The sequence below is a fragment of the Colius striatus genome, chromosome 1 (assembly GCF_028858725.1).
Source record: "Colius striatus isolate bColStr4 chromosome 1, bColStr4.1.hap1, whole genome shotgun sequence".
NCBI classification, from domain to species: Eukaryota; Metazoa; Chordata; class Aves; order Coliiformes; family Coliidae; genus Colius; species Colius striatus.
Window position 1 is genome coordinate 85244626 of NC_084759.1, and position 13527 is coordinate 85258152.

At 33.9% G+C, this 13527-nt stretch overlaps 1 protein-coding gene across 9 annotated transcripts in view; it reads right to left on the bottom strand.

Annotated features, from left to right (window-relative positions):
* Window positions 1-13527, bottom strand: part of DMD (dystrophin) — a 1219670-nt gene that overhangs the window by 678686 nt on the left and 527457 nt on the right. For all 9 annotated transcript variants that reach the window (XM_061999893.1, XM_061999885.1, XM_061999868.1 and 6 more), the window contains exons 19-22: window positions 11597-11838; window positions 9665-9845; window positions 3176-3321; window positions 2039-2251 (exon numbers count right to left, since the gene is read on the bottom strand). In XM_061999893.1, the coding sequence (XP_061855877.1) occupies window positions 2039-2251; window positions 3176-3321; window positions 9665-9845; window positions 11597-11838 (782 nt within the window). The remainder of the gene's footprint in view (window positions 1-2038; window positions 2252-3175; window positions 3322-9664; window positions 9846-11596; window positions 11839-13527) is intronic.

A 13527-nucleotide genomic window follows, 5' to 3' on the forward strand; every position in this document is an offset into this window, starting at 1 on the left:
GAACATTTTCTAATGTGCTCGATATATTTAATTACCACAGGGTAATGTGGAAAAATAACTGAATTAATAACAGAAATAATACAGAAATTATCAGTACATTTCAGAATGGCAATTATCAAAACACTGTTGAAGTGTTTACTGTTCATTCCGTTATTAATCAGTAAAAATATTTCAGAATTGTATTTCATGATGAAACTTCAATACTTTTACAAAAATACTTGAAGTATAGTCCATTAATGCTGCACATGATAGATCTGATGGGATTTACTTGAAAAGAGATCAGTCTCCAACTACCAATGAAGACTGATTGTATGACTTGCATTTCAAATCAGACAGTAAATGCATTTTATTTATCCACATTGATTTAACCATATCCCATGGTGATGCATTCCATACATTGCAACAACTAAAGCAATGGTCTGGAAGGGAAGTCATTCAAGAAGCTGAAAAGACAATGACTTTAACCATGTACTAGAGTGATTTGAAAAGTAAATCTAAAGACTAAGGTTTGTATGTAATAATAGCTCATATAGCATTAAAAATACATCATCTACAGAGCATGATCATGATGTTCAGGACTCTCTCCCTTTAAGATTAGTGGAGGAACCTCTAAGTCTCTATCCAGAAAATTCAGGGGAAAAAAAAAAACATAGAAGTTTGAGTTTCTCTAGCAAACTATTTTCTGGTTTGTGCAACTGCAATTATTTCATCATACTATTCGTAAAACCACCTTCCAATTTTCCTGCTTATATTAGATTTATGTGGTAAAGTTTTGGTAGCAGGCATGGCCTCTGTGAGGGGATGTCAGGTGTTGCCCAGTGCTGGACACAAAAAGGTCCAGCTGCCTCCATTGAATCCCATGGAGACTCCCACATGAGAGAAATGAGCAGTAGGGGGAAACTGTCACAGACTGATTGCAGCTCCCATTCACCATTCTCCTGTGTCCCTTGGTAAGAATGGAAATATGAATAAAGCAATAGAATGCAGACTAGGAAAAAGAGGGACAAGGAGAGGTGTATTTTACTGTATTTGTTTCTCACTACACAAATTTATTTTAATTTTTCCCCAAGTTGTGTTTGTTTTGACCATGGTGGTAACAGGAAAGTGATCTTTCTGTCTTTATTCCAATCCATGAGCTTTTCCATCCCATTTTCTCCCCCTGTTCTTTTAGGACAAGAAATGAGAGAGCACCTGAGGCATCTGGCTGCTGGCTGAGGTTATCTCACCATACCATTAAATTTAATGGCATGGACAGCTTCAAATGTCAGAGATGTAGCTATAGAGCCAAAGTTACAGTTTAGAGCAATGCGCCATTTCAGTAGCTAAGTGAGTATGTAAGTGTTCATTTGCATGGGGGCAAGGAGGTAAAAGCATATTAAAAAAATAAAATTGGTTTCCCCATTTTCATGACTGATCTGAATTCCTCTGAAACCTGACCCTTGAAATTGTTTTGAAATAGAACAGAAATATGTTAAAATATACCTACTTTAAATCTTGTAATATTTCAGTCATAGACAACCCCTGCAATGCTGATATGTGTGACTTATAAGTAAGTATAAATAGGAAACCCTCACAATGAGAGAAACAGTTTAAGGTCCAAATGCAGTCATCCTAAATACCTCAAATTCACACAATTGCATAAGTTATGTACACTTTTGCTGGCTGGCATTTACTGCTCAGATACTACCATATTATAAATTATTTTAATTATATAAGTAAACCCATTAAAGTCAGTATGTTTACAGCTACTTCAGCTGCATGAAAAATTATTTCAGCTTTTATAAAAAAAGTAGAGGAGTATTACTTATAATCTCATTGAAATCTGAGTTAAGTTTTGCTATTGAAACAAAATAGGCAGAAACAACCACAAAATCAGAACACAAAGTGAAATTTTGGACACACCAAAATCAAGTGAACATTTTAATACATTTCATGTACTATTTTGATATTTTGCTTTGGTACTACTTTCTGGAGGTGTGCAAAACACAGAATAAACAAGATGCTGCATAGTAGTTGAGGTTGAAAAAGTTTGGTTAACCTGGAATCGCTGAAGTTTGGTCATAAGCTCCTCAAGTTTCTGGCAATTTTCTACCAGTTGCGCTGATAATTTCTTCCAGCGGCCAAGGATCACCTCAATCTCTGATCGATATCTTTGGCTGACCTCTGCAGGGGCTTTCTTGGACATGTTTTCCACAGTTGTGCTGAGATAGTTTAGGCTTTTTTGCTGCTCTTGCAGAGAACTTTGTAGAGCCTATGAATAAGAAGCAAACAGTAATAACAATTCAGATTTTGGACATTTCTCTTTGCTTCACAAATGTGAGTCTGCTAAAGAAAGGACAGAAAATTAAAAATTATCATAAATACATTCAATGATTCTAATCAAAATAGCTTTTCTTACACAAACTAGAGAGTAGGTTTTTAAGTTGAACTAAGAATGTAACCAGAAGTGTTTATACTTGTTAACAGAGGTGACTCAAATACACATCATTAATCTGAAATAAGAATTTACTATGGCTTTAATGATTACACTTTCAAAAGAATCAGAATATACATAGAGATAAAGAATAGCCTTAAAACTGTATCTATGATAACTTAATATTTCAATTCCTAGCCCAAATTTTCTGCATGTAACTTTTTTCTTTATAGTCTGCTTTTTATTTCTGAATGTACATTATAAGTTGCATTAAACAACATGCTCAGTCACCCAACAATAGAACAATATCAAACATTGAAATTCAGGAAAGGTTTGTACCCACTGGCAAAACTTGTTCCACGTTTTTATCTGCCTGTAAATCTGACAGAGCCCATGTTGCATATTGCAAATCATAATCAATTCCCTGTCAGCTCTCAAAAATTAAATGAGCTAAGTCTATACTTAACTACCAGAGCTATTGTCAAGGAAATATTTTACATATGATGGAGACAAAGAAAGGCTTTTCTGTAAGGTGTTCAATGTCTTACAAAATTGGTTTCAATGGTGATGAGCACTTTAAATCAGTTAACTTTAGAAATCAATAGAAGTGAGTATCCTCCATCCCCTGAATCCCTTACCTAAAATCTAAATGAGTATAATTCACTCAAAATCCATAGGCGTCATCAGACTCATGACAACTAAGGGTTCTGTTTCTCAGAATTTTTCTTTTAAGACATTCATTCCCACAGCCTGACCGCTTACCTTGAGCTCTCTGAGTCTCTGCTCCATGATTTCATATTCAGCAACGGCAACCTGAGGCATGGAGAGTTTAGTTTCTGACTGCTGGATCCACACAAGTATAGTGCTCATTGTCTCTTTGTAATGTGCAGGAGGCAAACTGTCAGAAACTACATTCAATGAGGAAGGAAAAAGAAAGAAATAAAATAATTCTGTAATTCATTATTTGGTTTGCTGACATAAAAGACTGAGCTTTATTGAAGTCAATAGCTATTTTGGAAGAGATTACAATAGGTCCACTATGTCAGTATCAGGTTTCGAAAATTTTTGAAGAATGAATACCCACTCTAATGTTTAGGATATCTCTGTCATTCAATCAGTTATGTGTCATTTGACTCTCCTGTTATAGGTTACATGACAACTTACAGGACCAAGACAACTAGTTTAAATATGTGTATTTAGAGATCAAGACAAAAACTATTGTGCTTAACGCAAAATCTATAATCAGAAATGCATTAAGAAATGGTATTCCCTCTTATGGCCCATGCTTGTGTTTTTAATGTTTCTGTTCAAGTATAATGTTCTGTTTAAGACATCTGTTAAAAGCTTAGAAAATTGATCTTTTTTCTACATTGAAATTGAATTTTATTGAACTGTGCTTATTGTGCCAAGATTATAGCTGCTGTAAATAGACAACATCTGGCACACACATGGGCAACTCATTAGCAGAGATACTCCCTCTGCCCTTAACAGTTGCTTCTATAGTCACTGCGAAAAGTACAGACACATAGCTTGGCTGATTGGAAATGAAATATTTCCAACTTGTACCATACAATAATGAAGTATCTAGAGCTCAAAAAAATGCTACATCTATTTGTGTCTCCTATGTATCTGTGTTGTTTCAGAAAGAACTGTAGTGAGAAATTATATGGCTGTCCAAAATGCATTTTTGGCAAACACCACAGTTAAAATTTTTAAGTGCAAGTTTGCTTATATTCTCATATAGCAATGCTTGGGAGAATATACTTCAGATCTTAACATAATTTTTCAGTTCACCAATAGAATGCTGCTCAAAAGAAAAATTTTTTCTTTTAGAGAAAAATAAGGCAATTTAAGCTCTCTCTTGTTAGTTGTTAGTTGGTGTTTGCTTTTTGTTTGGTTTTGGGGTTTTGTAAGACAGACACTATGTCAGTATTTTCATACAGAAGGAAGCAAATTAACAGCTTTCTGGATGACACTTAAGAAGAGCCTACATTTTTTTTGCAACTCATGATGACAGTGCTGAGAATTCAGTACAATTCCTACAATGTCCTCACATTACCTAATTTTAGCTGTCTAAATAATCTAACAGATCTATGGTCTCTCTCTGGGAAATAAGAATATCTAAATTCCTCATGCTCGTGACATAAACACACATTCAGACTTGTTTACTTTTATCCTAAAATTTGAAATTTTCATTCTAAAATTATGATACTAACGTTTGTGGATTAAAGTCCACATGGTAAGCAGAGTGCATTAATATGAATTCTGCTGTGTTACATGGAAAACTGAATTGGTAGTCATATAACAACCCAAGCTATAGTTAAACTAGGCCCATGACAAAACTGAAACAAAATATCACAGAGGGAAAATACAAATATGTTGCTGTGAAATATCAGACTCCCATCCCATAAAAGTAAAGTGTTGTTGCATTAATCTATTTCACTTGTAGGGAATGTATTTTGGTGTTACTGAAACTGTAACCCTTGAGAACTGGCAAGCAAACACTTTAAACTTGTATATTTACTTCAGAGAAAATGCTTAAATTTGGAAATACAATGTGAAGATAAATTTTTGGCTAGGATATATTTTTAATAAGTAGAAATATTTAAACATGTGAAAACAGCTTTGCAAATAAGTAACATAGTTTTCTGTTGTTTTTTGTCCCAGTTTCCTTTTGCGACCAGATTTTCCAGTGAGAAATCAGAAAGAAATGAGAACGCAATTATCCTAAAAACTGTCAAACCATACTGCAATATGTATCTCCTATAGTCAGGACAAATCCCACTGTTCAACACATCATTGTGAAAGATTAAAAGACAGACTATAAATATAATCTATGGGATCATTTTAGTAAAGACTTATTCCCTGAAATTAACTACACTGAACAGAACATGTATTTCCCATTAAAATCTCCTCAGGAGTAACCGCAGTTTAAAACCATGTTGATTTTCTTACGAATTTGCTTTGCTTATTTTGTAATACAAATACCTGAATATATTTATCAAAGTCTTAACATTGACTTCATAAAAGCTGTGATTCCCTTCTTCAACATCTTTCACTGGAAATGCTCAAAAGGGAATCAAGGAATCTTGTATAATACATAATCAACATTCTGCAACTGCTTTAACACTTCCAAATTCTCTCCTTTATTAAACTCTTAAAAGAAATATAAGAAAAGAAATTTCCAATTCTACAAGATCTAATGTAATAGTAAATACATTTTAAGGATACAGAGTTTTTAAGATAGTTTTATTTCCTATCCTTATACATTTTCATTTTTATTACTAAGGAGAAGAATAAAATGACCTACAGAACAGAGGACATTATTTCATACACATGAATTTCACAGGTTGCTTTCATTTCACAGGTCCTTTCACTCTTTATTAAAAGAAAAAAAAAATACTGGAGGAAATGGGTAGAAAAGAAAAATGAAATTACTTATTACTGAGTTATATCTTCAGCTTAAAACGCATGTTCAAAGAAAGTTAAGCAAAGTTTATCCTTCAAAACCAAATAACAATGATTATTGCTGCTAAATCATAGCCTAGGTTTTAAGAAAACTTACAGTTATGAAATTAAAGAGGATACTTGCTTAAAACTTTTATTCCTCAAGTAAGCAATGATTGGTGAAAGATTATTATACATAACAATTTCACTGTAATTTATAAGTAGTAGTCTTAAAGATCTACGATAGAGCATCAGAATAAAGTTAGCAACTCAAAGTTTAAGCAAAAGCAGACAAATAACAGACTAAAACTCCAAATGATCATCACACTCTTACAGCGGTTTGCCATCTTATAAAATTATGCAAAGATCGAGTTGTGTGAACTTTATGTAATGCAATCCCCTCTAAGATACTGTACTATCAGTTTGGGAAGAAAAGTAACTGTAAGCAGGGACTAAATAGTGGGGCTAAAGAATAATCATTAATAAAAACGACGACAATAATTTCGCTTTTGGGAATCACTGATCCTGCAAAGGTAGAATCAGAATTTGAAAGGAGTGCACAGTGCATAAATTTATAAGCCAGAGAAAAATGGAAATAAGCATTAATTTTTCCTTTGACACCTCCATCCTGATACTCTCAATTTCACCTGTCACAAAAACTTTTCTCTTTCTAAGAGAAAGAAACTTTCTAAGAATCTAATTCCTTCTGAAGAATGGTCTTGTAAAATTGAGAATATTTAGCACACTGAAGACCACAGCTGTTTAAGAGCTCATTGCAGTAAAACTAAAAAGTAGAAGGACCTTAACAGAGTTTAGTCCAGTCACAGAGCAAGAGGAATGCTGTTACCAGGGAGTGAGTTTGAACCAGGGAGTATTCACTTACGTGATACTGACTGAAAGCTCTCGCTAGCTTGAGGAGGAATTGGAGACTGACCAGGCTGCTGCTTAGAAATAAATCTCTCTGACACAGCAGCAGTCAATTTCAATACAAGTAAATATAAATTTCAATACCTCATTTCTCACCAGGAAAATTATAAAACTAAGAATTTCCTTGGGAAATCACATTAATGCCATGACTATTTAGGTCAGTCTCTTCTGAATGCTACAGAATGCTTCTGAAGCACTGTCTTCCCTCTATTTTTTCAATATAGCAGAAATTACTCTAAATGCATTTGGGGAGAAGAGAGAGCTAGAATGATGGATACATCATCTTCAAAAGGACCAATTACCTATGGATATATAGACACTCTTTAAGAGAAAATAGGTCATAATAGCTCATACTTTATGAGTTTTTCATAAATAACATTGCAAAAGAGTAAAAACCTCAACCAAGTAGATTTTTTTACTTGGCTTTAAATTATGTTTTAGAATTGGAAATGCTAATCAAATCATAGAGAAAAACATTTTAGAAAATCCGAGTTTTTTACTTTATTAAGAAGTGTACTGTGTAGTATAGATAAAATATTAAGCATTCTTGAAGCTAAAAAAACCCTCAAAACAAACCCACCACTACCATCAAAAAAGTGTACATCAACCAAAAGAAAATATTTGAGGGAGACATTCTACTAGAGCTAGAGAAAACATTTGTGGGGAAAAATAAGTTCCCTTGGAAAGCAGAATAGCTAAATACCCTTATCTATCACAAGAAATAATGGATTAATGGAACACTAAAAAAAAAACCCCAACTAATCAACTAAAAAAACCCTAATAGATAAATTAAAAATCCTTTTAACATAAAAACCCTCTAATGACGAATCCAAAAATCTCTAGCACATGTAGGTTATAGGGAACTGAAAAGCAGCATATATTATCCGCAAAGTAGCATTCAGTCTTTGGGAATTTTTTCTATCTCTAGATGAAAATGAATTACAAATAATTTATGTAAATAAAAGATGGAAATATCTAAAATAATCTAGTAAGACTTCAATATTTCAATATTTTAAAGTAAGGCGAAAATAAAGACACAGGATATGGCCTCTTCTCAGCCTGTACAACAGAAGAAAAATAATCATTGAAGAAGGCAGAAGAAACTCAGACTCAAAGAGATAAATTTTCTATGCTTTAGCTGTGGATTTTTAAAATATTTTCTTATTTGTAAGATTTTCCTGAAACGGAATTAGACATAACACAGTATCCCAAGCATGATCATTTATATCTACAGCAGACTTATGTACAGATGATAGTACTTTGGATAAAATCGTATAAAATTTCTGAAGATAAAATACAATTGATGTAACAATGTCACTTAAAATATCACTACAGGTAGGTACTGTAATACCAGTCTCATCTTGACAGTTGCACCATTTCAGATGAAGTGGCACAGCAGCCACGTGAAATGATAACTAACCAGGACTCCATAAAATATTGTTTCATGGACTTCTGCTCTCTAGCAGTTTAGAAGAGTCTAGTCTGTTCAATGCTGCCACCTGAGCACAGTTGCATCTGCAGCTGACCAGGGCACTGGAGGAACATACTGTAGCATGGATGGGGACATGAACAGCTACAGCCAGGAAGAACTTTACCAAAGTTTCTTCAAGGGATTAAATGCAGGCAGTGGACACTATTACAGGACTAACTGATTATTTCAGAAGGTGTTGCTATAGTAAAATTAGGTGAGGTAAAACTAGCAATTACTCAAAAATAGATAAAGAAGAAATTATTAGAAAGTTAACATTTACCATATTTTCCTGTTGGCGGAATGGTAACTGATTTCTGAGTATAAAACAGTGTGGCATTAACAGTTTCCAAATCTTGCATATTATATGCCTTGACTTTAGAGTCATGAATATACTTGACACTCCTTAATAGTAAACTTCTACAGCTCATTCTTTCATCACTTGCCACGGCATACTTGCATCTTATTTCTTCAGTTCTTCTGTGCATTGTCATCGCTTCGGTTTGTGTGTGTGCACATGTGTGAAATAACTATAGCAGTAGACTAATTCAGTATTGTTGAAAAAAATCCAAACCTCTCTGTGAAAGAATTTAGGAGGATACTATGAAGATCCACTAGAATGAGCTAGTATAATGTCTAATTTCAAAACAGTACCATTATTTAGAGATATCATTTAAGGGACAAATATCTCCTAGTTGTTGAGAAAAACATTTATATTTTTTGTCTGATATTTTATTTTTATTTTCATAATCAAATACAGAAAGTGTACAGTAATCACCGACATGCTACTTATCTTCAATAAGGAATGAAGTAAACCTATTTTGGTATAATATTTTCTCGCTTTCAAAAACTGCATTTTATTACAAATATCGTAAATAATGTAATAAATAGCAGTCAAATATTCTGTGTTACAAATCAGAATAGATTACCACATCATGAAAAACTAGATATCCTAAAGTAGCTAGTCTGTTTGATGAGCTTTATGGAGTTAAACTTCTGTTCTATGAAAATCTAGAGTAAATTTACTTTTCTAATTAAACTCACTTTCTTCTCTATCAGAGGCAGACAGCCTTGTCTTATAACCCAACTAAATGAAGACAGTTGTATGTTACCAAAAGAATCACTGAATCTGTCCATAACCATGCTAACAAGAAGAGGTCTGATGGTAAAACTACATTGAGTATAACCTTTGCTTCTGAATAGTGTACTTTCCCATGTTTTCCAATTAATAGAAAATATACAACACACTAATAATTTCTGAAAGATTAATTCAATGGAAAAAAAAAAAGTCATCTAAATTGTACTACTCGTTCAGCATGACAAAAGTAAATACAAAAGTAAGGGAAAATAAAATATACACCTGTTCTTTGCATGCTAGTCAGCCAAATTGACTTGTCATGAACACTTACTGGTCTGTAGCTGCTTCTCTCTGGCATGCATATCAGCAAGTATTTGTTTGAAATGGTTGGTAAAAGCAGTAAGGTCAGCATCCAGAAACACTGGCCCTTGCTCTTTCTCTTTGAGTGCTTGACTTTGAGCCTTTAGCCGTTCGATTTGAGGCTGAAGGGTGGACATTCTGATGATTTCATCCTGCACATTTGAACAAAAAACATCAATATATATCTGTCCAACAAATGAAATCACTAGTGTCACAAAATCACCACTGTTTCAATGCACATTACACAATTGTTTTGCTTCCAACTACATCACTTACTGTAAGAAAAACCTCAACATTTTTAATCTTTTCTCAGAAAGCAATACTGCTGCTACTGATTATTGATAACCATTGTTTACAGTCACTTTCACAGGAAGTTATTATGCTAGTAATGTAATGCCCAAAGAAAATGACACAGATTGTATAATAAAATTCCATGCCTAGGGATTATCTTTCTCATGTGGAACTGGGAAGTTAAAAACTCCACACATCACATAATTTTGGACTAATTTCTGTTACAATATGTACAGGCTAAATAGAATGAAGGAGAAAAGGAAAAGCAAAGGTGCGCAGTGACTTCTAACAATCCCACTCTAATGCATTACAAATTGAGGTCAGAATAGAGTGGAATAGAATAGAATTGGAAATATTTCAGTTGGAAGAGACATCCAAGGATCATCTAGTCCAATTGCCTACCAGTTCAGATCTAACCAAAGTTAAAGCATGTTAAGAGCATTGTCCAAATGTCTCAAACACTGATAGGCTTGGGGCATCAAACACCTCTCTAAGAAGCCTGTTCCAGTGTTTGATCATACTCTTGCTAAAGAAATGATTCCTAATGTCTGGTCTAAACCTTCTTTGGCACACATTCTGTCACTGGATTGCAGGGAGAAGAGATCAGCACCTCCCTCTCCACTTCCTCTCCTCAGGAAGCTGTAGGGAGCAATGAGGTTGTGTTATTATACTTTCAAAAGACCTTGTACACACTGTGACACTTGCAACTACCAATTAAAAAGAAATGAGCAAATCAAAGTGTACAATTCATAGCAGAGCTACTCTAAGAGAAGTTTTCTTTAAGGAAGCAGAGAATCCCTGTAAGCACTATGCCAGCTTGGAAATGTCTGAAAATAGAAGTAATAGCATAGACTGAAATTTGGGGTTCAAACATTGTTTGAGTTGGAAAGCTTCTGAAGCAAGAGATTTCACAAAGTCACACTTCTACAAATACACAATGTAATTTGTAATTCATTACTACTACTCAGTAGATTCTTGTCAAACACTATCACCTTGTAAGTAATCCCTACCCAAAGAGTTGTCTATAGGAAGAGAGATAAACAAATGTCTATGACGGTGCAGTGCTCAAGTGAAAATATTTAGGGAGAATAATAAGTGAATCGGTGTGACTGTTTGCAAACAACTATTGTAATTTTTTTATATGATGATGGAAGAATATTCTTCTGACTACACAATCCACCCAGCACCGAAATGCAGGGTAATAAGTAGTCTGGCAAAATTTTGGTCAAAATCATGAAAACAATTTTCTGTCCCAGATCATCACGACAGAGATGATGAAAACCAGTTTCTTAATGAAGAACCAAAGAGACAGACTCTTATAAGAAAAAAAAAGCCAAAAAAGCCCCCCCAAAAAAACAAATTTAGGGCATTTAGAGTCATAGTTTCCCAGCTTTAGGTATCTAAAAACTAAATATTTGGGTTGAAGTTTTACATATTCATATGCCAGGTTCTGTTGACTATTTCTTTACCAGTCTTTTCTTTCCTTACATAAATATTTTCAATAATTGCCATTTTCCACTTTTGTTCTGAAATACTGTAGGTAATAATCTGGCACATTGTTAGAACACTTATGAAGAACAATATCATAAAAAACTGGAGAAGAATCTCTAACCTTGCACTTTTCCAACTGAGTTTTCACTGTAGCAGGATCTGTTGCTGGTGTGGGTTGTGCTTTCAGCCAGTTTTCTGCAGTAATTGCCGTCTGCTCCAGTTGTTGCAGCTGGGAGTAGAAGTCAATGATGTTATTTTGGTACTCCAGCCATGCCAGTCTTTCACTCAGCAACTGACAGAACTCAATCCAGCGGCTCTTCAGCTGCTCTGAGGCTTGTCTAATGTTGTCAGCATTCAGACCCTCTAGAAAGAAAACAAGAGAAGACAACACTTAAAGTAAGTCACAAAGAAAAGTGGGGGGGAAGTAAAATAATAGAACAATTAAATTTCTTTACTTGAGAGCTCATAAATCGAGTTAATGATATATCATCAAATAACAGTCATAAACATACAGATGTTACACATTAATGAAGAAAGCATTTCAAAACTATTTTAAGTTGCTGCCAGAGTACTTTTGTTGCTATGGGAATGAATTATAAAGTGTACTAAAGCACAAGAAGGAGAATGAAGCAGAAAGTAGAGATACAATATATAGAGCTAATTAAAATTGCTGTAAGAAATAAGGAAATGCCTGACAGCTGGATTTTGAAAAATGTATCTGGAGTGTAATTAGATTTTAATGTACAAGACTCTTGGATTTTTTTAATAAAAAGACTGATTTAAATGAACAGGAGCTATATTCCTCCATTATTTTGATGTTTTTGATAATTTAAGCTATCAGTTTCACATTACACGTTATTTCAGAAATTTCATAAGCACTAAGGAATAAACATATGATCAGATCAAACCTCCATCTAAGTCAGTCCTCTGTATCCAGCAGTGAGTATAAGCTGACAACAAGAAAAGACTGGAAGCTAAAAAAACCACAGGTGACACGTCTCTACCATTACTGTTTTGAGACAGGGTTGGTTTCTCTCATCTAGTTTGTCTGTTTCAGTCTATTGTTAGACCGAATAACAATGCTTAAATTGAAATTCATAAAAGGAAACTAACTTATTAAAGACAAGGCAACCATTTACAACTATTTAAAGGTAAAAGAGCTTTATATACTCTGTAATGAAAGTAAGGCAATACAAATCAAAGATAAGCAAAGTGGTCTTCCAGTAACATCATTTATAATTATTCCAAAACTTCAACTCATGTTGTATTCAAAATATTAACTTAAGCATCTCATTTATTTTACAGTAGTTTAAATGTAATCCCTAACCTGTTTTACTGGTGTGACATTCTATGACATGTAATGATACACCTAGCAATAGGACCATTATTGACCTAAAAATTAATAAACTTCTCAATCAATTAAGTAACACTATATGCTTAAGAATATTTTTAATATCACCCTCACCTTGATATACACCAGTCAAACAGTAAAAGATAAAGCTATCAAAATAATCATATTTAGGGTGGCTTTTTTATTAATAACCCCCTCCCAAAAAAAAAGGCCCATTAAAAAAATCCTAATAGTTTAAAAGAAATGAGACAAAAAGCTTCAAGTGCTATACTTCCAATTTTTTTTATACGTTGTCAATGAGGTCTATCTTGTTTGCAACCTGTTCTCCTGATGTGCAGGACAATTTCTTTACAGGGAAAAAAATAGTAAATTTTTGAATGCAGGGCATAGGATACGGAGTCCTAAATACAGCTAAATGCCTTAAATTAAAAAAAAAAAAAAAAAAAGAGTACTGGAAATGTAATGAAATTTTCTAAGGACTACATTGCATGCTATATGGTAAATGAGACTGGTAATCTGGGATCCTGTCTGTTGTGGAGCATCATACTTCTGTCAAATCCTATATCCTCTTCTAGATTCAGCTCAGGACTATTCCTCTCAGAGTCAGTTGGAAAAAGCCCACATGGAAACAAACTGTAGTACCTGATAGCAGTTCCCTGGACATGCTCTGCTTCTGAGATGATACAGATCGTACACGATTT